Source organism: Psittacula echo, assembly GCF_963264785.1.
Source record: "Psittacula echo genome assembly, chromosome: 11".
In the NCBI taxonomy this organism is placed as follows: Eukaryota; Metazoa; Chordata; class Aves; order Psittaciformes; family Psittacidae; genus Psittacula; species Psittacula echo.
In genome coordinates, this window is record NC_137746.1 from 12,537,906 (window position 1) to 12,565,598 (window position 27,693).

Consider the following 27,693-nt stretch of genomic DNA (forward strand, 5'->3'; position numbering starts at 1 on the left):
CAGGTTAAAGTACACAGAGCTCCACATCAGCTCATCTGCCCTTCTTTGAGTCTGTAAGAACAGATGCATGCTATCTGCTAATTATCTTCCTCTGTGCAACTGATTCTGATATTTTGCTCAGATATTTTTACTGCATACTTTGATATTTTTATCATGTTTGGAAAAACAATTTAGATAAGGAAAGATCTAACTAAAAGGCTTGCCTACTCATCATCCTCATAATTATTTAAGGCTTACATTTATCCTTCCTTTGGAAGCAGCTTGTAATCTATTCTGGATAACTTGCCAGGGAGGATAGTGTTTGAGCTGATAGCTGAGCTCACTTCTTCGAAGGTCAGACACTCACAGAATAGCCAGTATTCACAAGCAAATTCAGGATTTTGGAGATATATTTGTCATAACAGAATGATAGGACCTTAATAACAGCACTTAAAAGAAGGTATATTCTTTTTAACAGACTGAGTTCATTTTCGGCTGGTCAAGTGGCCTCATGTGTTAACTCATGAACATGTGGAAGCAACAACACTGAATTTTCAGTCCCATCTGGAGCCTCCCTAGTGAGCTTTATTCTACCTTCTGGCCAAAATACTTGCCACAATCATCCAAATCCCTGAAGGCAAAAAGGATTTTAAAAAACAAACAAACTCAAACACAAAAACACACAAACCAAGCAGCTGCTCCAGGTTGCCTTGAATTCCTGTATTTAAGGAAAATGTGCTGCTTTCAAACCCATGATATTTTCCCAGTGGAAGCAAGTGATACCATAAAATTATATTGTTTCTATATACCCCGAGATCCTTCTCATCTCCAGTCATGTTAAGATCACAGTATTAATTCAAGATAATGCTTTTCTATTCCAAGAAGAAATAAAATTAAGGAAGTAGTCACAGGAGTTTAACTTGGTGGGAGATGCTGGCTTATGCTCAAGCAGGAAAGACAAGTGTACAAGTCATCAAAACTTACCTAAATGCAAGGCTAAGATCACCTCATGCTACAGTACTAAACCAGATATTAACTCTGTTGTATGTTCGCAGCCAGGTTTGTGAAAAGTACTACACTGGAGTTACTTAAGAGAAATATAGCTAACACCTGATGAGAACCTTGAGTACTTCTGTGCAATGAGAGTATCTATTTCCCTACTGTCATAAACATACTCTCAAATCAATGGATAATACTCAGATCAAATTATTTTTACCATGCCAGAGTCCATGAAAAAATCATATCATAGGATGGTATATACCTACATTATGTGCCCACCTCTCCTCTGTTTTTTCTCAAGAAAGAATCTCTCTCTAGACATTTAATACCAAGCTGACCTGGTTTTCATTAAGCATACTGACCAAGAGATATTACAGCTGATTTCTTTTGCTTCCAAGACAAAACGTCAAATGAGTTTTATGTTTCAAAGGCTGTGTCTAACAGATACTGCTCCCCTCTGGGTATTTCACCTGAAGATTAGTCCTGTGACACAAACTTAGTTTTGCTGAATGGCAGCTGTAAAACCTCCTGAAATTAATGCTGCTGTTCCCATAAGTGCTTCTGTGGGGAAAGGTGCAAGTTAAACAACTATTCCTATTCTTCTGTGCTGACGAAACTACAATGTTTCAAGAATCTATATAGCTCATTTTTCCTCTAAAGGATAGTGCTATGGCAATGATGTAAGAGATTAACATAAAGAGCATCTACAGTTCTTTTCCTACAATAGCAGTTACAGACACTATTTTATTAAGTTGTTAAAATATTATTTAGATGAAGCTAAAAATCTTTATGTCATTGTTGTTTATCCTGGCTCCAGCTTTGAGCTTTGATTGAGTAGTCCAGAAGCCCAAAGCTCAAGTTTGAATCAGGCTAGAGCTCCCTGTGAAAGCAAGTCATTTTAACATACACTTTAAAGTCTGAGAACATGTTAAGTTGCCTGTTCATATGGCCATTAAGACTACAAAAATCATACTTACATGATACTTGCATCAATACATTTATATATTTACAACTTGTTGTTTGGTAAAATTATGGTCATACCATCTGTAAGAAGCATAATTACCTAATTGATCAAATATCTTTTTTGTTTTTTAAATTCCTTAAAGTCAAAAGCAAGTTGGCATCCAGACACAGAACAAAGTGTCCCTGAGTACAGTTTCAAGGCCAAAAAAGAGCTAATACATATGTAAACATGTGAAAATAGGAGTTTACTGTTCAGTTGCAACAAGATGTATCTTCAAGAAAAACAAACAAAAAATGACAAAGCTTGTAGTCAGTATACAAATTGACAAGAACATGCACAGTATAAATGCCACTTACTTTTACATTGCTTTCAAGATCTCCCATCCAAAATACAATTATTTTTAAACACCTAATATTTTTATATATAATTTTATGAGTACTCTCATTTATAATTTTTTAATGTAAAAATAGAAAAATCATCTGTCAGACATTACAATCTTGTAGTTATCTTTCAGCAGACTGCTTCCCACGTTTTATTGTATTCCGAATTTCTTTATACTCATAATGAAACACACAGATACAACAGCCAAAAAAACCTGTTTTATTTCTTGAAGAAAGCTAACATTTTAGCAAAGAACTTGTGATTTTATAATGAAAGGAAGTTTCCACACCCATACAACCAGTTCCACAGTATTTTCAGCAGCACATGAAGAATCATTGTAAAAGAAAGAGAGAAGGCGCAACACATTACAACATAACACATTATACGGTAAAATGCAAGTTTTGGACACAGTGAGGAACAGGTTTGTCAGCCCTCATAGCAAAATGCAAACCCTACATCTCTGATCCCATCTTCCCATAAATTAATAAAAATAGAGATAAGCAAATGTTAGTTCTTCTTGGACAATAAGAGAACAATCTTTAATAGGAAATCAGACTGGTTTCACAGGTAAATAAATCATGTATTTATCTAATAAGATTGTGGCTCTTTCTGGACTTGCAGAAAGTTGTTCTTGAAACCTGAAAGGGAAATGACACTCTGGTTAGTACATGTATACAGCACCACCAAAACAAAGTATGCTATAGCAACATAAGCAACTTACAGTATAAAGCATTGCACGTGCAGCACTTTGATGCTCATCTCCTCCCCTCCACATTCACGTGAGCTGTATGTGAAGAGTGAGAAGTTCCTTGGCATGGATACCATCCCTAGGAAAGTAATTCTAACAGAATAGGAGTCACCAATGTAAATGTTTATATTATTCACTTTGGCTCTGTAAAGAAAAGAATATAAAGAGGGAACACAGGTAAAAAGAAAACATTGTTGTATTCTTTGCCCTTTTCTGTAATTTCCCCAAAATAGGTAACAGGTTACAAAGCAATAAAATCAAAATCCACAAGCGAAAGCAAAACTTACCAGAATTTCAGTGTCACTCAGGCTGTCTGTGTAACATTTTGGAACAGATCAGTCTTCCAGAAGTAAGCTGTTGAAGAGACTGTTCCAGGCTGTGGCCACTTCCTTGAAGAGCCCCTGATGTGCACAGATGAGCTTTCACACAGTAAAATGCAGATGTGTGCACTGCTTTTATGAAACTACCTCTTGTAGCAGCCCACAACACGTCTTTGCCTTGAACAAAGCTGTGTCTGCCACTGAACACATACTAGCTTCTAATATACGTTGATTATCAATTAACAGTTTCAGAAAATAAGGTAAAACCAGTGATTTTACAAGGAAACTGTTGTATGAGGTTATGCAAAAAACATCAAATACTTCAGATAATCATCTTTCACACATCAATAAAGTACTTGGATTCAGCACTTTATTCCATTCATGATAATTGCAGATTACTACTGCTACAAGTTGTTATTTACAGCATCACGCAGTCTTCTCTGCAGCACAGTAACTGTACACATAATGTCAAAGTGGAAAGGTGTGTTCTTAGACATACGTCTGAATGGTGACTTCCATCATTTCCTTGGTTTTTCTGTTATGTTACCCTCTTATTAAATTAGATTGTTGCCTGGGCTGAGGTAGCATTTCAAATCCTGGCTCGAGTAACACATCAATCAGAAGATGAAACAAGCTTGTGTGATAGCAAATCAAGTAGTAGTTTGCTCTGTAGCTGAAGAGCAGAAATATGACATACTGCAAGATCTAAAGGTATAACCTCAATGAATGCATTTCCAGCATATTCTTGTATGGCTGACTATTCATACCTGTGCTCCATACACAACAGTATAATAACAGTACAAACAGCATAATGTCCAAAGACAATGTATACATTTTGCAGTTACAAAGAGCGGCCTTTTGGATGTGTATAACAAGAAACTTGTTACTGAGCCAAACACAATAATGAAAATTCTTAGATCATTTTCCATATTTATATATTTGAACACTGTTCCTCACAGAAAGCTCAATGGATATTCTCAGTTCATCATGAACTGAACATATCCAAAAGAAAAAAGGCTTAAAAACCAGAAGTTGGCTTAGCAGTACATATGAATGCTGAGGTATTTCACTCTTCCATGAAAAATAAAGTAGCAATCACACATTATCATTTCTGTCTTCAAGTAAGATACAACTGCCACATATAAGGTTTTTTTGAGAGAGATTGGATTAAGTGCATTATTTACAAATATGTAATGTATGTCAATAATGGGTTTGCTGGTTAAAAAAGAAGAGGAGGGAGGGAAAGGATTATTCTCACATCCCACGCAAGGTCAGGTATGGTAGCTGCTATGAACTTAATGCAAATAAACTTCATAATAGCCCATAAAAACTGTATCAGAACCTACAGCTGTCACAATGATAGAAAAAAGCATGACAAATTAGTGTGTCACTAGGCCAAACTCAAGAAGCACTGCCATCCTAACCGAGTGATCAGAAAACTGCTGGCATTGCCACTTCAAATCATTGACTACTTATTACCAGGAACAACGGCCTTTGACGTAACGTGATCCCTGGTTGGCAGGAATACAATGCGTGCCAGCACGGAGCATGTTTTTCCTGCCCCTTTAGGAGATCTGTATATTTTTAACTAATATTCTACAGCTAATAATGATCATGTCCAGCACTTACAAGCACCAGGCAACAACTGAAAAATCACAGGTGAGCAAGCTACAGCTCAACTAAAAGCAATGTCTTTTGTGCACAAACCAAAATAGGAGAACTTGGCAGAATAATGAATATTGCAGAAGAGTCAACATACACCTAAGATTCTGCCTGAATTGCCTACTGACTGAATCAAAGCTTTAAACCATTTTAAGCACAGCAAAATTATAATAAAAAATAATAAGAATAAAAATAGATGTGCTCCAAGGAAAAAAATAAGCTATAATCTCAGATCACACACTACATAGACGTAGATATGTAACAGTATCGATGTCTTTTCCAAGAGCATTTATAAATATTCTTTCTCTTGAGGAAATCACCAGTTACAAGATGTTAGAAAAGAATACTAGACCTACATAAAAACATTTACTTAAAGTATGAGAAGTTATAACAGAGGTCCTGCTATTCAGTTTACTAAAAAGAAAAAAAAAAAGCGAATATTTAACTTATAACATTCATGCCTTTGGGAAACAGGACTGTTAAGTGCCAAACCGTCAGCTTTCCACACTTCCATGCAGTTTATTGCATGTAAGATTATGAGAGTATCTCTTAGAAATATATTATTTTCTTTTGGAGGGCATCTTTCTACAGCATCAGTGGACATCTAGCTTTCCCCAAACCCTTAGCAAATGAATATAGTGCTTTCTTATGTTTCCAATAATCCCTTGATAAAAGGCAGGGTTATGGGTAATAACGACAAATGTACTCTAGTGAAGACTGGATATAAATGGCAAAATGCTTTAGAAGTTTAAAAACTATTTGCATTTTGCCTGTGTATCTTTATGATTTTATATATTCTCCATATTCAGTTCTAGAATGATAAAAATGAGCTTCAAGGTATGAATTTGTCTGTGAAAAACCTACACTGTCTATATTGTCTGGTGCTGATAAGCAGAGATTGGATATTAGTTTCTTGGATTCCCTTCGAAATTTAACTCCAGGTTGCTTCAAAGTATTAAGAAGCTGTTGCAGAACTTCGGTATAATTCTTTGCTCATTTGTAAACTGTACATCATCTTGTTTGTGTTATGAGAATTTCCAAGGTGTAGGCTGCTGCAAAGATGCACTGAGATATACACAAAGTAGGAAATATAGAATCATGGAATATTTAGGGTTGGAAAGGACCTTAAGATCATCTAGTTCCATCCCCCTGCCATGGGCAGGGACACCTCACACTAAACCATGCCACCCAAGGCTCTGTCCAACCTGGCCTTGAACACCACCAGGGATGAAGCATTCACAACCTCCCTAGGCAACCCATTCCAGTGCCTCACCACCCTCACAGTAAAAAATTTCTTCCTTATATCCAATCTAAACTTCCCCTGTTTAAGCTTGAACCCGTTACCCCTTGTCCTATCACTACAGTCCCTAATGAAGAGTCCATCCCCAGCATCCCTATAGCCCCCTTTCAGACACTGGAAGGCTGCTATGAGGTCTCCACGCAGCCTTCTCTTCTCCAGGCTGAACAGCCCCAACTTTCTCATTCCATCTTCATATGGGAGGTGCTCCAGTCCCCTGATCATCCTCGTGGCCTCCTCTGGACTTGTTCCAACAGTTCCATGTCCTTTTTATGATGAGGACACCAGAACTGCACCCAATACTCCAAGTGAGGTCTCACAAGGGCAGAGTAGAGGGGCAGGATCACCTCCTTTGACCTGCTGGTCACGCTCCTCTTGATGCAGCCCAGGATACGGTTGGCTTTCTGGGCTGCGAGCGCACACTGAAGCCGGCTCATGTTCAATTTCTCATCAACCAACACCCCCCAAGTCCTTCTCTGCAGGGCTGCTCTGAATCTCTTCTCTGCCCAACCTGTAGCTGTGCCTGGGATTGCTCTGACCCAGGTGTAGGACCTTGCACTTGTCATGGTTAAACTTCATAAGGTTGGCATCAGCCCACCTCACAAGCGTGTCGAGGTCCCTCTGGATGGCATCCTTTCCCTCCGGCGTATCAACCGAACCACACAGCTCGGTGTCATCGGATATCTTGCTGAGGGCGCACTCAATCCCACTGTCCATGTCACCGATAAAGATGTTGAACAAGACTGGTCCCAACACCAGTCCCTGAGGGACACCACTCATTACTGGTCTCCAGCCGGACATCGAGCCATTGACCACAACTCTTTGCGTGCGGCCATCCAGCCAGTTCTTTACCCACTGAGTGGTCCACCCATCAAATTGATGTCTCTCCAATTTAGAGACAAGGATGTCATGTGGGACAGTGTCAAACGCTTTGCACAAGTCCAGGTAGATGACGTCAACTGCTCTGCCCCTGTCCATCAGTTCCGTAGCCCCATCATAGAAGGTCACCAAAGTGGTCAGGCAGGATTTCCCCTTAGTGAAGCCATGCTGGCTGTCACCAACCACCTCCTTGTTTTTCATGTGCCTTAGCATGCCTTCCAGGAGAATCTGCTCCAAGATTTTGCCAGACACAGAGGTGAGACTGATTGGTCTGTAATTCCTTGGGTCATCCATTTTCCCCTTCTTGAAAATGGGGGCTATATCTCCCTTTTTCCAGTCGTCGTGAACTTCACCTGACTGCCATGATTTTTCAAATATGATGGACAGTGGCTTAGCAACTTCATTCGCCAGCTCCTTCAGGACCCGCGGATGGATTTCATCAGGTCCCATGGACTTGTGCATGTTCAGGTTCTTAAGATGGTCTCAAACCAGATCCTCTCCTACAGTGGGCCCAACGTCTTCATTCTCTCAGTCCCTGCATCTGCCTTCCAAGACTTGGGTGGTGCGGTCAGAGACTTTGCCAGTGAAGACTGAGACAAAGAAGTCATTAAGAACCTCAGCCTTCTCCAAATCCCGGGCAGCCAGTTCTCCCGATAGCTTCCGGAGGGGGCCTACCTTGTCCCTAGTCTGTCTTTTATTCACTATGTACCTATAGAATCCCTTCCTGTTATCTTTAACATCCATAGCCAAGTTTAATTCTAATTGGGCTTTAGCTTTCCTTCTTGCCTACCTGTAGGGCAACATACCTTGCATGTTACTTGAAAGTCTGACACAAGCCCCCTATTGGAGTTATGTGTGTGTATGAAAACCTCACAAACACTAGTTCACTTGTACACAACCCACCCTGATCATATGCACTGATGGTTAGTCTAAATTTTCCTCCCCTCTTCAGACTAGCGAGAAGAATCATTTACTGTTGGGGTTTTTTTTTTTAGCTTTTACTGAATCATCCTATCTACACACTTAAGAGAAGTCAAGGATTTCCTGTTCATTGCCAGTGCGCTTTCTGTCACTGAAATTATACCTCTTCTCGATATACGTGAGATGAAATTACTAAGAACAAATAAAGAACGAAGTACCTGTCCCAGAGCCACTAATAAGTTGTGTGGGTACCGAGGGAGAGTTCATCACTGTTTGCTAAATAATCTATGTTTTTTCACCCCACAATGTGCTGTAGAGGTTGAATTGACATAGAATCCACATTAAGACATTTGAACATATAGATGATGAACAAGGATGAAAAAAGGGGTACTTTGGTAAAGTCAACTTCTGCTGCTAGAGGATTATCCTCTCTGCACAAGTGCCACTATGCAAAACAGCCTTAGCTGAAGGGACAAGGGGGACAGGACGCATACCAAACTTGACAAGGGGAAACAAAAAAAATGCTAAAAAACCAATGAATCACTGTTAACCAGTGGCTCACAAGTCATGCATTTAGCTTTCCACTTCCTGTGCAGTTGTTGGAAGTGACATGTTCCCGTAGTACCCTCTGCTGAACACCCATTCCCAGGGGATTGGCAGAGCCTCTTTCCTGGCATCAAGCACATTTGCCTCTAACCCAGAAGAGCCTTGCCTTGCTGGCTCCTGGAGTTCTACCATTTGTCCCGTGTGACCTGATTATAGCTTTGATCAATGGCCAGAGCAGCCATCTGCAAAGTACTCAGGGCTTCAGCAAAAGGAATCTTTGATTTCTTTTCACTGCCTTAAATGCGCCTGTAAAGTCACCTTGAGCACACAAAGATGACTTCTGCTTCTCTTGTTGATGAGCTCTCAGATGATCTGATTAGAAAGCATTTGATACGGAGCTGCACTGCTACTGGGAGGAATGATACACTTTTGCATCTGTTCTTTCTGTCTTTTTCTAGATTCTGTTATCTCATGGAACCTTTTAACTTAGTGTGCTTCTGTGGCCTTTCCATCATGAAAAAAAAAAAATCTAATGGTTTCTGATGCAAACACCCCAGGCAGTTATATAAATGACATGTTCTGAAAACAATTATTTCTCATTCATCAGCAGAGCAGTCCTTCCTCCACGCCTGTGCATGCTGTTCTGACTGCCCTTTTTCCCTGGACAGTACATCTGGGTGGCAAGCTCCTGCTTGCTAAAGCTTCAGACAGCAGGGCTTTAGCACTTTTTTTTTATGCTACATCTTTAATACACTATGGAAAACATTTTTGAGAATATGCTTCTAAGAAGAAACTCAGTGTGCTCTTGTTTGTTCCACAGCAACTGTCGTGGTTTAAGCCCAGGCCGTAAATCAGAACCACGAAGTCCACTTCCCCCCCCACCTTTCTTCCCTCCGCTTCTGAAGGAACGGGGAGGAGAATCAAAAGAATGCAACTCCCACGGGTTGAGATAAGAACAGTTTAATAACTAAGGTATAACACAAATCACTACTGCTACCACTAATAGTAATAATGATAAAGGAAATAACAAGGAAGAGAATACAACCGCTCACCAACTGGTACCTCGCCCCCACCCCACAGTGATCTAGCCCTTCCGGGAACTCTCAGTTCTACATCCTGGGCATGACGTGCTATGGTATGGAATACCTCTTTGGCTAGTTTGGGTCAGGTGTCCTGTCCCTGCTTCCTCCCACCTTCTCCTCCTCCCTGGCAGAGCATGAGACTCACAAAGTCCTTGGTCAGTCTAAACATCGGTGTTATCAGCCCTGTTCCCAGGCTGAAAGTCAAAAACACAGTGCTGCAACAGCTACTAAGAAGGAGCTAAAATGACTGCTACTGCTGAACCCAGGACAAAAGAAATGGAGGAGAAAAAAATTGGAGGAGAAAAAAAACGCCATCACTGCTATAAGGCAGTCAGTTTCTGAATTATACCTCAGTATAACACAAATATAACTATGCCAAACACATTATGATATAAGACGGAACTGAAGTAACTGTTTTATCTTTATGTGGCATCATGTAATTGAAATGGACAAAGGTCCAAACCTACCAGATGAATCTTGTAGGATTACATTTAAAAATATTTGAAAGAACCGCAATCACTTCTCTCTGCTATGCTAGAGGATACACAGTATGATTGTTATTTGTTTATAGGAATTGGAAGTATTCTTCAAACTCCCTTGTTCTTCTTCGTGCCTTTGAGCTCCCCTGAGTCTCATGGTTGATTAGCTAAGACATTCCTTTCAACAGTTACAACTCCAGAGAGGCAGGAAACAGCAGTGGCAGAGGTAGGGAGCAGAAAGTAGAGGTATTTTACTGAGTCAAGTCAATATTCAGCTAAAAAGGAAAAAGCTCTCTGTTGCCTGCAAGTTGGGAAACTAAGAAATGAATACATAGGAAAATTGATTTCCCTTCAGTATTATAACCCTGCTATTCAGTGTGTTGGGAAATAACAAAAGAAAAGGAGTAGAATAGCTCAGATTAGACCCCTTGGAAAAGATGGCCTACAGGTTTAGAAGCATTATAGCAAAACTGAACATTTTACACGTTTCTGCCCTTTAAGGATGAGCAAAGCAAAAAATGATCACAGAGATGTAACTAGGCATACCAGAAAAAATAGGATTTCAGTTCTCCAAAGCTGATACCCTTTGAACAAAGGGGGAATAGTCATCTCACACTTCCAGCATCTGATCTCACTAATACTAACTTAAACTGAAATAGGAAAAGGCAGCTTCTTGTATCTTAATAGATGATACCATCTCCCACACTTCATTTTTTATATTTTACATACAACCCTTTTCCATCATAATTTCTAATTTGTAAATTAATTAATCTAGATTGATGCAAACCTACATTAACAAAAACTTCAATAAACACAATGACACATGGAAAAAGTAACCCAGGCAGCTAAGAAGGCAACCAATTCTGGCATCAGTAATGGGGGTAGGGGTACGTGGAAAGGCAGGAAGAAGGAGAGCAGAAGGACATTTAAGACATTAATATGTATGGAGTTATGATAAAAATCTATCATGACTTAACTCAAAGTATCTGGTATGACAATAACTCCTTTTTTAAACAAAGTATATCTAACCTGGACTTTAGTAAAAACATTTGCTATAGGACAAGAACAGACAATTAGTAAAGACATATAAAATGTGTGTAGGAAATTGTAGTGCACTGAAAGAATAGATCATGCTCAATGCAGAGAACAATTATAAGCAAAGCTATTCCTTCTTGGCATTAATATTCTTTAGTATTTATGTGTTAATAGAATTTCTAATGAAACAACATCTGCAGCCATTGTTAAGACAGTGATCAAAACAAATATAACAAGAACTGGATAACCGTGAGGAGTGTAGCAATATTAAGAACAGTGTTATAAAATGCCAAGTCATGTTTTTTTAGTACTATGGAAAAAAACGCACTCTACCAAAACCTAGAATCCACTGCTGGAAAATGAGTAAGAGAAATACGTTATTGTAGTGTTCCAGGAAAGACTATCATCTGTGAAAGTTATGTAGTTGTGAAGAAAGGCAAAGGTGGCTCTTGGAAAAAGGCACAATGTAATAAAGATTTCACCTGGGACACGGTTTATGATACTAGTATTCCTAGTGAAGAACTAACATTAGTTAATTCTGCATTTCTCTTAACACATTCTTGTATGGGGAAGCTAAAAGAAACTGGCATATTCATGTTCATGAAATTAAGCCTATAAGAAACTATGACGGCTTTCTTTAAATGTACTATGAGGGTCCCAGCAGAGCTGGGGAAGACAACAAACTAAAAAAAATGAATTATTGACACAAGCAGTGAGTATAATTTCATGCCTTCATAGCCATGAAAACACTTGGGGTAGAACAATTTCAAATCACCACAAGAGAGCAGTGGTGAAGCAGACATCCAAACAGATCAGTAGGGCAAGAAACCAACCTACTTTTAGCATGCAGCTTAACCAGTTTAAAGAAGTGATTGTGACTGGAGTACCTGCATTGAGCAACTCAAAGTCACTTTCAATCTCATTCACTCTGCCTATCTACTTGCCAGCATTTTTGTCTGAAGTGGTTTATACAGACAGACTCAGTTTTTTACCTGAAAAGAATGACATATATAAAGAGCAATAATTCCCTAAAGCAGCATGAAAGTGTTTCAAAACACAGTTCAAGTATTACTTCTATCTACATTCTTTAATGGCTTTTCTTACTGCAATGAAAGCCAGACTAACTACATACAGTATCCTGATCTTAACCCATTTTACATTTGTGATGCTGCAACAGAGCTGATAGAGCCATAAAGGAGCCCTCCTACGAGCATCCTGACCATTATGGTAAATTAAACTCCTACTCTTCTATCATACAATGAGTACTGTGCTCTTCATGCCAAGTGCAACAACAATTTCAAGAGCTCAATATCCTGTTTACCAGGATCATTTCATGAAAGAGAACTTAATGTGGCTTCAAACTTCTACTCCAAATCAGATCAAAGGGAAATGTCAAACTAGAGGTCCCCACATTCTAAGTCTGAAGGAGAAAAGGTGTTCTCATTGAATAGCAGGGACATAATTTCATTGTCAGGTTTGCATAAGGACTGACCTGGGAGGTATTTCCTGGGAATATTTCCCAGACTGTGTCCTACAAGCATGACAGGTGGGGGATATCTAGTTTGCGAATCCCAAGAAGATTCAGGCATCTCAACAATGCAGAGATACAGCAAGACTTCGTTGACTGTTTAAACAATGCTGTAAATAGAAAGGATGATTCTCCAGCTTTCCATCTTTCACACAAAATTGGAAAACAGACAAATTTCCTTGCAACAACAACAGTTAAAAGGCACTAGCATAGGAAGCAAACATTCTTAGTGAAATTCTCTGTAAACCCAAATACAGTTATGCCAATAGCCTTCTCCCACATTAAAATGAGCCAACTATACCGGTAAAAGACTGCAGGTAAGAAATTTGAATCAAATGCTATCAATAGAATTTCAAAAATTAACTGTGGAAAAACAAACAAAAAAAACAAAGCCAAAAAAAGCCCTTAAACAAACAGAAAAACATCAAACCAACAACCAACCAGGATTTTATCAATTCTTCAAAGAGCTAAGTCCACATTTTCTGCTTGTGTATTTTGGCATACCAAAGGGGTGAACTTCAGTGATAAAGACACAGTTTTCTTATTTTATGCATGCAAATTATTTCAGACAGCAGTGTCACAAGTTTAATTCAGGAAGGGATTTTGTCATATCTTTAAATTACTCTAAAATGAAACCTGGACACAAATTTAAAGCATATTCTTAAATGCTTTCTAGAATAGAAGCTAAGCCGTACCAAGTTCTTACCAGCACAAGCTACTGTCATTTTGTACTTCAGTGCACACTGAAATCCCACATAATCTTTTATAATACAGAAGTTACTTTAAAAATACACATACTTTTGTGTTCTGGATCTTAAAACATGCCATTAATTTCCATTTTGCTTGCTACATTCAACATAATAATACACCCTAGCTGAACTACTTATGGTTGTCCTGAAAAAGGAAATACATCTTGAAAGTGCTGATACAATCTTAATTAGAGTGCCAAATAATGCATGCTTAGCATACTGTCTTCAAAAAAGTCATCATGAATTGCTTTTTCTCAGATGTACTTAGATTCTCTGAAGCTTTTCAGTGAAAAGAGATTTGAAATTTTATTTCACGGGTTTTATCTACACAGAAAGTTGTACAGAGACACCAGCTATTAAATCAGTCTATATAACACTGTTGTGTGCACTGAAAGTTTAACTATAGCATAGGATCTAGAAAAAGAAAATGAACTAACCACAAACCACTTATTTCAAGAACAATTCTAACTCTTACCGTCATTTTTAAATGGAAACGAGCTGCCACACAGTTCAGAGGTAAAAAAGGATAAAGAACTGATAGTAACCCTTGTACTCCTCACATGAACTCGAACAAGGTATTTAAATGAGACTTTTAAAGCTGTAAATTGTCCATCAAAATACAGAATAACTTTTGCTAATCCCTGCGCCACAAATTACTAATCCATCTGGAAAGCTATTTTGTTGCATGTGTTTACAAGGATCTAAATGTCATCAGAAAGAACTGGGTTAGTAGCATGTTAAAAAAGGAAAAAAAAAAGTATGACAGAAATAAAAAACTCTGAAGCAGTTGACCGCCGAATAAGTAGGATTTGCAGAAGTACTTACAGCTTTCAATCTCCAGTGTGCAGTTCTGCTCATCCAGCGGATATCTCCGTAGGTCCATCATACAAGCAGCTGTTGTTGTAATTCTAGGAAGGAAACAGAAGAGCTCGTTAATTTGTCTTGTTCCAATCTTTCCTTGATTGCACACAGTTGATAGAAGAAAATATATTTCTACATAACTGACGTTCTTGTCTATTTTTGCTGAAATACTGTGTCTGCTGCTTGCTTGTAACTAATGCTGTTCTAAGAAGGTTATGCCAGCCTGGTGGGCGAGCAGAGAGCTTCCCCTTTACACACCATTACACGGTACTGCAAGCTTTAATAATCATCAACCAATTTATCCTAAAAAAGTGAAGCATGAATTAGGGCAGCAGTATTTCATTTTCTAGTGGAGGACTTAAAACCAAACAGGACAGGCTCAATGAATGGTAGCAGCAGAAATCTAAAGAGAAACGAAGACACATATTCTATATCCTGCATTAACATCTTAATCCCTTTGTGAAACTTAATTCTTTCTTCTGTTCAATAATGCTTTATAAATAAAATATTATTTTATCTTCATGTGAAAACACAAACATTTTCAGGACCACTTTCAAAAAAAACATTTAGAACCTTATCTGTGCCTCCAGATTTCACCAAGCTGAGTAAAATTAACATGTCAAGAATGTCTTTTAGATGTTGAAACATCTGTACCATCAATAAATCTTTTGCTGATAAATCTCACAGAATGATATGACCCTGAGCTGAATACAAATGGAAGCACAGTTCTCAGCAGCATTTTATTAACTGTGTTCCCACCACGCCACCTAAATGTGTAGAAAAAACCCCAATTTTTAATCTCCTCCCAATCCCAAGCAACTCTGTAGTAATTTAGAAAAGTATGACAATTTGGAATCTATCAACAGTCAAACAAATATGCCCTGCATACACTCCACATAGAGCCAGGTGTGGATTTAGTGCACCAGCTGAGAGGTTTCTAGCCTTTCTTGTCTCCCTCTCTACCTGGCAAGAGCCCTTCCCCTGCCCCTGCTAGAGCCTGGTGATTTATATGGACTCCTCAGGGAAACAAGGATTTTCCCCTGAGTGTTAAGTATAGCTGACTGGCCAGCTGCATGTGGAGAGCCTGCTTCCACACCAGTAGAAAAATGAGGCCGCCGCACCATATCCAACTGTACAAGCTTTCTTCAAGCTGAAAGTTTGACCAAATGATTTAGCTCATAAACTCAAATGATTTAGATTGTTTAGCTCAAATCATAAAACCCAAGACGGAGTGGATGCAACTCCAAAATGAGACCCAAGCTGATAGATGGAGTGCCTACAGCACAAGCAGACAGCGCATGACCTGACAACATCAGCAGCTACATCTTTCCAGGGTATTCAAGAGAGCCTGGCTGAGCAACGTTCTCAAAATCCTGTTCCCCTGTATGAGGGTCACTGGCCTTTCATAGTTGATTTTTAGACTGTCAGTAAGTGTTTGAAAAACTCCTTATACATTCTTCTGTCTGACAAGACAGAGAACTCTTTCATTTGACAGACCTCATTCTTTCTCCTAAAATATCTTAAATAAGAGCTCATTAGTAGCAGAAAACTACAATTGCATGAGAGAGGCTCAAAATTCACTCAGAATTGACTGCAGCAATCCCTTCCACAAAACATTTAGGAAACACCGAAGTTACACAGTCTTCTCTCTAGTATGCTTACTGCCCTATCTAATAACGCTTTACTGTCATTTCTAGAAAAAAAAATCCCTGTAAATATCTTCAAAGAAAAAAAGTAGGGGCAAGTTACTCCTATAAGCACTAAGGAAGTCCTACCTCTTCCTGGTCAATCCAGACAAGATCCTTTAATTTCACATTTTGACCGTTCATATATATTGGGCTGTCAGAGAAAAAGAACTAAGTTTTGGTACTAAGTTCTTTCTTCAGTCACGACATGGGTACCCACAGAATTGCTTTTGAAAACATATTGTTTTCAGTGTGAGTTCACTACGGATACTTCAAAAGAAAACAGGGGAAAAGAATCCTTTGGATCCCTCAATGAAAGCCTTCCCGCTTTTAACAAAACCTGCTGAGGAATATACGTTTGCTGATAGCAAATGCAAATGGAGCAAGCAGCAGAAGCATATATTGTTAAAAGAGAAAAAACAAAACCAGAGAAAAAACAAAACCACCAAAAAACAAAACAATAAGAATCTCTTGGCAGTCCATATACAGCGCCTTAAAATTTGGAGGAAAATCAAAGCAATTTTGCCCTATTCCAGTATCAATGCAAGATTGATTATTTTGGGGAAAACATCAGCAAAGGCAGAGTGAGACCAGAAAAAAAAATTATAGCTCATGGTTTTTGATTGGTTGTGTTTTTTGGTGGGGAGGTTTGTTGTTCTGTTTAATACCCTCATTATTTGCATATCTATGTGTATATTATAGTCATGAGTTTTAGAAGAATTTTAGTACTTCACAGATGAAAAGGCAGGAGCAGAGATACACAACCAAGGTTTAAGTGCACAAAGAACAGTGGTAAATACTAACCTGGCTGACTACTAAGTCTTCTAATACCTTTCTCTGCACTAAACACATTCTTCAGACTAGGGGGTTCAACAGAGAAAAAGCCACTCCTGTGCTATCCTCCACAAAGTGTCTTTTCACACTGATGGTGGAGCTGAGCATTCTCAATTCTGACATATCTTCAGTAGGATTTTTGGGTGCAGCAAATAACCCAAAAGGGACCAAAGGCTGCAGCCAGACAGGATAAAAGCTCTGCAGGGAACATTATGAAATCATTGCAATACACAGTGCCTTACCTCAGCAGAAAATAAGGGGGGGGGCAAAAAAAAAAGAAGTGGCACAATAATGACAGTGATTGGTAGAGCAGAGTTTTAATCAAGCCAAAACAGCAGTTTGGAATAATGCATTTAATTCAACTTGCTTGTTCATTCTTATCTATAATGCAAATCCATTGTAATAAAATAAGGAGTCTGTCCTTTCCTCTCTTTGTACCTCCCTCATTTTTATCCTGACTTTTCTCACACTTAGGGTAAAGTAGCAAAAGCTCTCTCTCATCTTCAAAATTATTTCAACAACCAACCTACCTTTGTTTAAATTCTTAGTGCTTTGCAATTCATGGTGAATATCTAAACCAAATTACTAATGCATGCAAAAATGACCAACTCAGACTATTTTAAAGTCAAGCCACATGACCTATACCTCTTCAGACAGCGTAAGAAACAGCAGTTCATTACAGCAAATAGGAGTATTTGAAACAGGCCGAAAGCCTCTTTCCTGCACCAGAGCTATTCCAATTTTCGTTAAAGGATTAAAACTATTTGTATACAGCCTGGACTGGTGCACAAAATGTGCCATCGCACTTTGCATAATGTAACCTTGATGGTTACAAAATGGGAGCAAAAATGGGAGAAAAAAAAGAAAAGAAAAGTGAAACCTTTTAAAACCCAGCACTGCAACTCATCACATTGCAGTCATTAGGGATAATAACAGAATAACACTGCTGTCTGAGAAACACTGTATGAAATGAAACACAGCACAGAACTGTCTCATAGACTAATCTTTCATCTACTATTAAAGAAAGAAAAACCTTGTGATATTTTATTTTGAGACTCATAACAATGCAAACCAGACTTTAGCTTCCTCTTTCATAATCTGTATTTTGAATGTAGGCTGATTATGGAGCCTCTCCTCACCCCTCCAGCCAAAAAAAAAAGGCAAACCCTGAAGCACCGAACTTACTAAAGTATTATGAACTAGACCTAAAGAAAACTTTGTGTGTCAAAGTAAGCACAGCTACAGTGCGAAGAATCCTGCACCACAAATAACTTGAAGGGAAAGTAAAGTTTGCTCTTGGTAATACAAAATAATTCAGATAAACTTTTCTTTCTGAGAAAGCTGAAAATCTGCCCTTGTCTCCAAACCTTTGACGAGGTTTTATGACTCAAATAAGAGCTGGAAATAGGCACTGCTCCTTTCACAGGCCAAAGTTGAAAGCCATAAAAATCTTTTTTATAACACTTCCAAACTCAAAGTGATGCAGAAAATAATACCCTTAACAAATACTATCCCAGCAGTGATAATACTTGGGTTTTTTCAGTATTACACAGGGAACAGTTTTTCAAAATCCCATTGATTTTGCTCTTCTGACAAGTTCAGGTGGGATTTGAAATTCAAAATAACAACTTAAACAATTCTGACATCACTAGTGAAGAGAAAACAGCACTGAAAGACAGGAGAGCAATGCTAATGATAGGTGGAGATGGACAGAACCCATTTCTCTCTTGGAGTAAAAGTGGCTGTGTAAAGCTATGTGGAATAAGCAGCAACAGAAACTTATCTCTGCCCTGGAAGGAAGCAGCCCTGACCTGTAATTACAGGATTACAGACACAACAGAAATGATGAGCAAGAAGGTGACAATTTCAGATAGGTCCTCTGAGTGGTCGTATGAGAACTATATAACACTCTCTTAACTCCAGCACTGACAGATTGGGATCTATTGAGTCAGACAGAGTTGAAACCCAGGAAAATACAAAGACCAATATTTACTTTAAATGTATGCACATACATAATGTCAAAAGCAGTGTGAGATTCTGCTTCAGATTTGTGTATCTGAAGGCAGAATATGACTCCCCATGAGCAATATCTGGAGCAATCCAAAGAGCTTGCAAGGATACCATGTTCTATAACAGACTGCATCTTTATCACAGACTTCATAAGAATCCTCTGCACACTCAAGACTGGGAGTCACAAACTCCCTGAATTAGTTACTGAAACCATGTACTGCAGCTAAACCCACTCTTCACTTCCGCTTCTTGGAAACAGCCCTGCTGCGTGACTGCTGGAAATGTTGGTGGCAGCAATAGCCAGCAGAACCAATTTCAAATACGTGGAAATCTGGGAGCAAAACTGTAGTGTGATAAATCTCTCTCCTGAGCAATATTTGATTTAGACATATATGTCAAGGTTGTTAGACATACTAACAGATATACTTTTAAATTAAAATAGATTTATTACTAATAATAGAGTTCGCAGAATCCTTCCTCCTGCTTAGTCACATGAAAGATAAGCTTCCCTTGTATTACCTTGGGTTAAGAGTTGGCTTTAAGCAAATCATGAACAATAGCGACATTTCTACATGTCCATCATTAAATCTGAACTTTCAGCTACTGACTGCTATAATCCTTTAACTGTAAATTGTATATCGAGTTTCTCAGTATGGTTTTATAGGAAAAAAATAACAATTGTTTTGTTGCTGTCTTGGTTTGGGATGAAATAATGTAGTCAGGCTACCCAGAATCTGTAACATGCTCTCTTCTAATACCACTTCTCAACATTTCCTGAATAGTCCCACCCTAAGTTCCAACTTGGCTCATTTTTCTCACTCCAGTTGGGACTCACTATTTAACAACATGCAGATATCTTTCCCTTGTTTCTGTTGTGTGCTATCCTTGAATAGATAGGTACTCTCTGAAAGCTCTAAGTGTATTTGTTGAAGCTAGAAGGCACAACCATAAAGCAACTCAAGGATGAGTATACGATGCTAAAGCATTTTCTAAATGCAATAAGAAACAGGGAAAAAAACCTCAACCTCATTAAATTTTCTTGTTGTTTATACTGCTGGTAAAAGAAACATGCAAGATTTCTAAGAAAAATCTAATATATGTCTCTGATCTTTCTCAGGAAGAAGCTCTGTATTTCTCTGCTGAAAGATAGCCTGTTGGGCCATCTGCATGTCAGCTGAGCAGTCATGGAAAACCGGAGAATTCTGCTACTATTTCATGGTAAAGGAATTATGACTCAGAAGAATGAGAATTTTGCTATAGATTTCCATTTAATGATGCCAAATTTTCTGCTACATCTTTCTGCATGTACCTCTAAATTGTTGTTGCAATTAGGTAGATTTGCCTACTATCCTGTCACTCAGTTCAAAACCCAGCCACAACATCATGTTCATAATTTAAATCCCTGCAAAAAGCACACCTCATTCCATGACAAAATCTTCCAGTACAATAACCTCAGCTTTAGACCAAAATCATTCAAGCCATTCTCAGAAGTTATACGTGCTCTTCTAGAAGATAACAGCCATATACCACAATGCAGCAGCTGTGACAGAAGAGCTCAGAGGAGCACTTCATAATTTTAATATTTTATTACTGGGAAATGTATCCTTGTCTTTCAGCATTCACTTCACTTCTCCTTTGCACAAGAAATAAAAATAGATAAATGGGAGAATACTAAAACACTTCAGGGTACAGAGCAACGAAACAATATGAGCACGATGGCTGAGTGACTCAGTCTACAGCAAACAACCTTGAAATAAAAAGCTAGTAACTACTGCCACTCCTCCACTTCTACAGAGTTCATAGTCCTTCTGCTTTATAACCATCACTGGGAAACTGAAAGTTTTACTTTCAAATATTTTGCAAAACAGGTTTCTTATTCTGATTGTGAGAATTGTGTGTCTGTTTCACTCAGATAATGTCAGCATTGAAACAAACAGTGCATCATTTCAAACTCTTTTTCTTAAAAATTTATATTGCTACCACCCAAGACATGTTGCATACTACAAATAAATCATGTATTTGTATATATAACATCTTTAATGCTGAAGCCTCTTCAAAAACAACAAAAAAATTATCATTCATAAATTTCTCAAAGAAAATCATATAACTTAATGCATTTCGGAACATATAAAACACCTTCCTCACAATCTTTTTTGGGAGGTGCGCTAGCAATTCAAGTTTACACATGACAGCATAAAAAGATCAGAAGTAATTGCATTGTCTTTATAAACAGCCAACTTAAAATTCCACTATTACATTCCATTTAATATAGACTCTCTTAATACTATGGAAGAAAGCTAGAACTTCCCAACGAGACACATGGATTTTGAGGCTTTTTAATCAGTTCTCAGCACCTAAAATAACCAATGCTTAGTTCTAGTGAATATATTGGACTGTAAATGTACCCTACATTAATATTTATTTTTCCAGGGTGATAAAGATACAATATTTAATTAAATAATTGAAGATCTAAGGGAAAATACTAGTATCTTCTCCACAAAACATGCACTGCCTCAGCGCACAAATAATACTGCTGCTAAAAAGTGAAAATAGAGAAGTACAGATTATCATAGGTAAAACAGTATGAACTTTGCCCACAGGCTTTTTATGCCTTAAGAGGCTAGCAACTACAGCAGCACTACCATCCTCTAGTGCAACCCTTATCTTTGGAAGAGCACTATCTTGTTTCTCTCAGAAGCCTGTGTCTGAATGTTAAATCATGGGGTTTAGAAAATAGCGTGTTACTATTTTTTACCTAAAGGTGCGTTATCTTCCCCATCTCTGAAATGTCTCCAGTAGTCGACCTCCAACAACTGCTAGACACAGCTCCTCATGGAAACCACCTTTAAGGCGGATGTCAGTGGTGTTTGCACAACCTGCAGCTCCTGCACCTTCCTATATTAGTGAAGAGCTGGTGCTCTGGATGATGAGCTCATGAAGAAAATGTGGTCACTTCTTCCTTACGGTCTTATTCTATACTTTCTGTTACAGAGTCTATCCCACAAAATCTTCTCATAAAATGCCACCAAGAATATTACCAATTACTTGCTATTCAGGAAGACATCCAAGTGGAAGGTATTTTCACCATTCTGGAGAAAGGACAATCTACCCAAGTTAAAAATTAACGTGAATGTCAAACCAATCTTCAGTAGAAAAGACACATTCAGTTTTATGATTGCAGCTTATTTAGTAATTCTTACAGAAGAAGTAAGATAAGAGCCAAAGCTCCTATTCCTCTGACTTTTGTGAGTCAGAATAAGCAGGCTCATTTTCCACACAGAAATGTCGATAAAAATAATAAATTTAAGTGGATTTTTCATAAGCAGTATTACTCTCAGATCCAAAAAGGCAGGGAAAAAGTCAATAAAACCCTCTAGCACACACCTGAAATTTTTCAGTTTCTTTCAAGCACCTTTACAACAAAGCAGTAACTCATAAAATTCTAACTCTGACAAAATTCTGAGACAAAAGTAAAATGAACTCTCCTTGTCCTAAAGCAGGAGACACAATTTAAAAGCAATCAATCAGGGAGAGAATTAACAGTCAGGATGAAGGCAAACTGTGTAAAGCAGAGTAGAATAACGGGCACAGGTTATTACTTCTTAATTCCATTACGATTAGAAATTTTCATCTACAAGGACTGGAATACAAGGAGAGTTGCATAGCCTATGTGACTGTATGCATTCCTCCCCATTAAACGATCTATGTTACACCTTTCTATTTCTAGCAAGAAAAGCTCATTAACACATAATTTCTCTCCTTTCCACTCTCCTCTAACAGAACTTCACCACTGCTAGGAATGATGGATTTAATCACCTTCTCTTCATTTCTTCTTCTACCTTCTGTCTATAGAGAACCTGACATTCCCCAAAATGCACCAGAACTGTTTTCAGTAGCATGCCAAAGTGTCTGGTACAACCAACCATGGGTGACTTGCTCACCACAAGAGCAATGGGTAAGGGTAAAAGTTCTCCTCTGAGCAGAACTGTAACCACACCACTGTGTGCTAACACCGGTTCCTTTGAGTAAAAACTATTTTCCAGGCTATTCTACTGCCCCCTTTACATAAACTTTACATAAACTTTACATACAGCATTACTTTAGGCTGCCTCTAGCTATGACCAAGTCTTAAACAAATTTAGGTTTTCTTTCTCTTCTGCTTTTACTGATGACAAAGAGGATGTTCTCCCAATTCCTAGTTCCTCCCTGCATACATCTAAAAACCAAAGTGCCTTTCAGCAGATACTCAGACACAGAAAACAAAGCACACTGAGCGATCCCCAAAAATAAAAGTCACAGATCCCCTCTGTCACAATGGAGCTCATTCCAACCAGCTCAACCCACTACAGCACAGTTGCCTCACCTACTGCAGCTATGATATGCTTTGCATGCCTGAAGTACTCTTGCCTTTTGGATCTCCTTACCTCTGATAACAGATACCTCTTTTATTCTGTACCTGAGAGAGCTCAGACAGCAAAACTGCTGTACAAAACATTAATTTATTATTTTTTTTTATTTCTGATGACAGCTGAAGAGCACAGGCAGCAAAGCACATCAGAAAGGCCTTCATGTTGATGTAGCTGAAATCTGCTGTCCCCACCTTCCCTCTCTCCTCATGCTTCTTCTAAGCTTAACACAATTCAACAAGCAAAAAAAGAGAACAAGGGACTGCCCCTTTTCGTACTACTACTGAACAGTACAATAAACAAAATAACCCTGTAATTGATTATTGTCATAAGATCAGTATCTCATTTTGCAAATACACATTTCAGTTTCACTCTGGTATATAGGGAACATTAAGAAGCATATCCAAATATGTAAATCCACTCTACTGACATCCTCTCAAACATCACTGTAATATCAACTGCCAATGAAGAGAAAGCAAACAACCGACACAGATGATCTTAAGGCTCCAAAACATCTGAAGTACTGCCCTCAGATTTTACGCCTGCTTATGCTAACATATTAACACTACAGCTAGATGACCACATTGACACTAATGTACCATTTCATTTTTAATTTTGCTGAATGATCATTATTTGCACGTTAGTAGGTGGTAATGCTTCACTCCCCCATGGCAATAAAGAGGGGCGGAAGTGTGGAGGGGTGAAGTCTATGCAATAGATAGAGAAGTCCATGACAGATTTTGCAAGGCTCAGAGACGCAAATATCACTGCTACTGGTAAAACAAAAAGTAAAGGGATATTATATTTCAGTGTGGTTGAGACTATCCATACTGCCATTAACATATCTACAGTATCGTGCATGCAATACTAATTGCTTGAGTACCCTCACCTTATCACAATGACAAGCAACCTAAATACATTCTCACACACACACATACATACACATAACTATATGAATAATATATGCTCCTTAATCATCCTTCCTTGATACATCCTGTTACTGATTTGTAGGGTTTGTCCCTGCAGTTGTATTTTCCCTTTTATCCAGCCAAACTTTGTTTTCAATCCCTGACAAACAGACTAACAAGAACTGGGTTTCAGTGCTTGAGAAATATTACATATCATCTAGTTTGTTATCCTTGAGGTTAAACAAATCTTTATAATCAATAATTCATGAACTGTACTTCACTGCTGCAACACTTAAATCAATTTATAGATTTAACACAGGAAATAAAAGCTGACCAAAATATTAATACCATGAGACCCTAATTAATACCTAGCACTGATCTATACCATTTCATTTCTAATAATTTTTTTAACCATTATTTTTATCTAATTTCGTTACACTCTGACTTACTAATTCCTATAACTCACACATTAACAACAGATCTAGAAGTTTTTCAGGTTTTAGTTTTTACAGCAAAAAGTTAGCATTATATGACTGGAAAAAAAGTAAAAAGAATAATTAGACTGAATTATATTTTTTCTTTTCTTTGACAGCTCTGATGTCAGCACATCATATACACTGCATGATAACTTATCATTGGCCAGCTCTCAAAACTGCTTTAACTCATGCACTGAAGAGTGGAGGCACTGCAGTACTGAGGGCCTGTTTCAAGATAATGCAGTGGTACAACTCACATACATTAACACATAGTAACCTGGAAGGTCTCACAGAATTAAAGGGGGCATTGTGAAATTACAGGTAAGTCCTTGAGGAAGGATTTAACAGTTCTTTCTGCAGCAACTGTCATGTCCATAGACTAGTTATTACTGAACAGGGTCAAGTTTTCAATTTGTGAGTGAGAAAGTTCTTCTCTAGAATAGGGAGAAATTTAATGGGTCAAAAACACTCAAAGAAATTAGATACCAAAAAATACAGACACTCTACTCACCCAAATGATGCATCTATAATAAAATATAGTTTTGATACTGATGTTAATCATGCACCACATAGCAAGCACTTCACACTAATCTATTTGTGCAAACACAGATCTGCAAGACCTGTACATCCAAGTATCTTCATACATTAAAAGCATCAACTACTGAAACCTCACAACAGTGCAGAGGGATAGGCTTAGAAACATTCTTAAGGCAGACTGAACTCTTTCAGTTCATTCTGAAAGATTCAACAAATTGAAGGATTGAACAGTCAAAGTCTTTAGTCTGTGGCTAATCACAGCCTACTTCCAACTACTTCTCTTGTTTTTAACTTTTCGTAGGAACACTCCTCTTCACATACTCACCATGATCTATCAAAAGAGGCTGACTCTGCACTGGTAAGTGGGTGGAAGGCAGTATCATGAAACAGAGAAGGACAAGCAATGAAGCTCCTGATTGGTTTTGAATTGCTTTGTTTTGCTTCAGTGATGTGTTTATTTCCAAAAGATTTTTCTGGTTTTATTAAGCAAATCACAGCATTTATTATTTTTTAAAGTATTTATGACATATAATATTATTTTACATAAATTAATTAATATTACTTTATATAAATTCATATTTACTTTTAGTTATCTAAGCAGAGGGGCACAAACAGGACATCAGATCCTGTACTGAGCAAATAAGATGTAACGTCTGACAAAGATGGGCAACGAAAATACAGATAGTGAGTATGCAAATGTGAAAAAAATATACTAGTATACATTTTTCCATTCCAAAACAGTATTTTGAAATTATAGAAATCACTAACCTAAAATGACTACCATTTATTCCAGTTTTTGCTAATCATGATTTGTATTAAAGCACTTTCTATAAAGCACAGAAGAATAAGACACATTATGTAAAGCATCCCATATGTGTAGAGTAATAACTAACCCCTAGAGATATAAAGCTGCAGAACTTTAGCCTTGAAGGTCCAGTGTTAGTGGGGCTTCTCCACCCCAATTAACAGCCAGATCTGGGGCCATTTAAGCTGTCTCTAATAAATCACCAGTTTGCAGTAGCTACGTACTCCATCTGAACAACTATTCCCATGTGAACAGTATTTAATTGAGGACAATTAATAAAGATTTAGAAGATATTTTTAGGTCTAATTCATAGCACACATATTTCAAGTGGCTGATTCTTATTAATGTCAACTGACCTTATTAATGTCCCACCCCTGCAGGGTGGGAGAAAAAGATACATAGAGATGATTTTTTATATAAAACACTACAATGGGGAGTTGGGAAACAAAGGATGCTTCTTTTTCATATAAAAGCTTTAAGACAGATCTGACTTGGACAAAATATGAACAGTTTATTCTGCACATTTTATTCCTAAACACTGATGTTTTCCCTACTCTGGCTTATCTGCAAGTGGACATCGGTGGAGAAAACCTGTTTTGCATATATCCGGTCATGCTCCTTCTTTTACCTCCCCTGACAGACAGGTCCACTGACATGATACCTAAGCCTGCAATTTATTTATTTATTTATTTTTTTTACAATGAATAAATAAATTACTTAAAACTGTCTCCTATTGCATTCCAGATGTCAGGTCTGGCTTCAGTGCTCTTCTCATCTGCTGTGCTAGGCTTATGCACTCAATCCTCCATTTCCTATCTGGTCCATTTTAGACAAATACACTTATTGCTTTAATTTATTATAAAAGTAGTAGCAATATTATTTTGAGAACGGGAAGCTATGCTCTTCAACATTTCCCAATCAGTATCTACGTTTCAGACCAATTCAACTTTAGTTAAGAGTTTATTGGATGCATGAGAGAAGCATATAGGGCTTTTTTTCATTTTAAAATGAGTCAAACCTCATGACTACAATTAACATGCATCTAAGTTAACTCCAGCCATCCTGCTGAAATTCACACAATTTCTCAAGGCTGTATCTCCTCCTGTGACAAAGTTAGAATGTTCAGTTATGACCTTTCTCTTCCTCATCTTTATTTCAGAACATTGATAATTCTGTACCAAACAGAAGCAGGACAAACACCCCAAAACTTTCTGACACACTCACTGCATCATACTAGCAAGAAGAACTGAAAGGTTGATGAGCTATATAAAAAACAGAAACGAGAAATCTAAATAGAAAAGCTACATAGAGGCTGCTTTTTGATATTCAGTTGGCCCTTTCCTGTTGCTGAAATGTGACCCTTGAAACTTCTCAGTGACCAGATTCCAGGGACTAGAACACTAATCCATACACTTTGGGGGAGGGAGGACAAGTAAGTTTCCTCCTAATTACCATATTTTGCTCCAGAGTACATTTTTGAATAAATAAATAAAATTCACTTAAAACAAGTTTCAGCAATCTTACCAAGGTCCCTTCTTTTCCATTTTAATGCTAGTAAGTTCCATCAGTTTCTATAGTCAGTTATTTGCATTTATGATCACT

At 37.9% G+C, this 27,693-nt stretch overlaps 1 protein-coding gene across 2 annotated transcripts in view; it reads right to left on the bottom strand.

Annotated features, from left to right (window-relative positions):
* The window catches only part of GABRB2 (gamma-aminobutyric acid type A receptor subunit beta2), a gene marked incomplete at its 3' end in the record, with an annotated part of 157,463 nt that overhangs the window by 50,584 nt on the left and 79,186 nt on the right, over window positions 1–27,693 (bottom strand). For both annotated transcript variants that reach the window (XM_080627302.1, XM_080627301.1), the window contains exon 5: window positions 14,395–14,477. In XM_080627302.1, coding sequence (XP_080483428.1) covers window positions 14,395–14,477 — 83 coding nt within the window. The remainder of the gene's footprint in view (window positions 1–14,394; window positions 14,478–27,693) is intronic.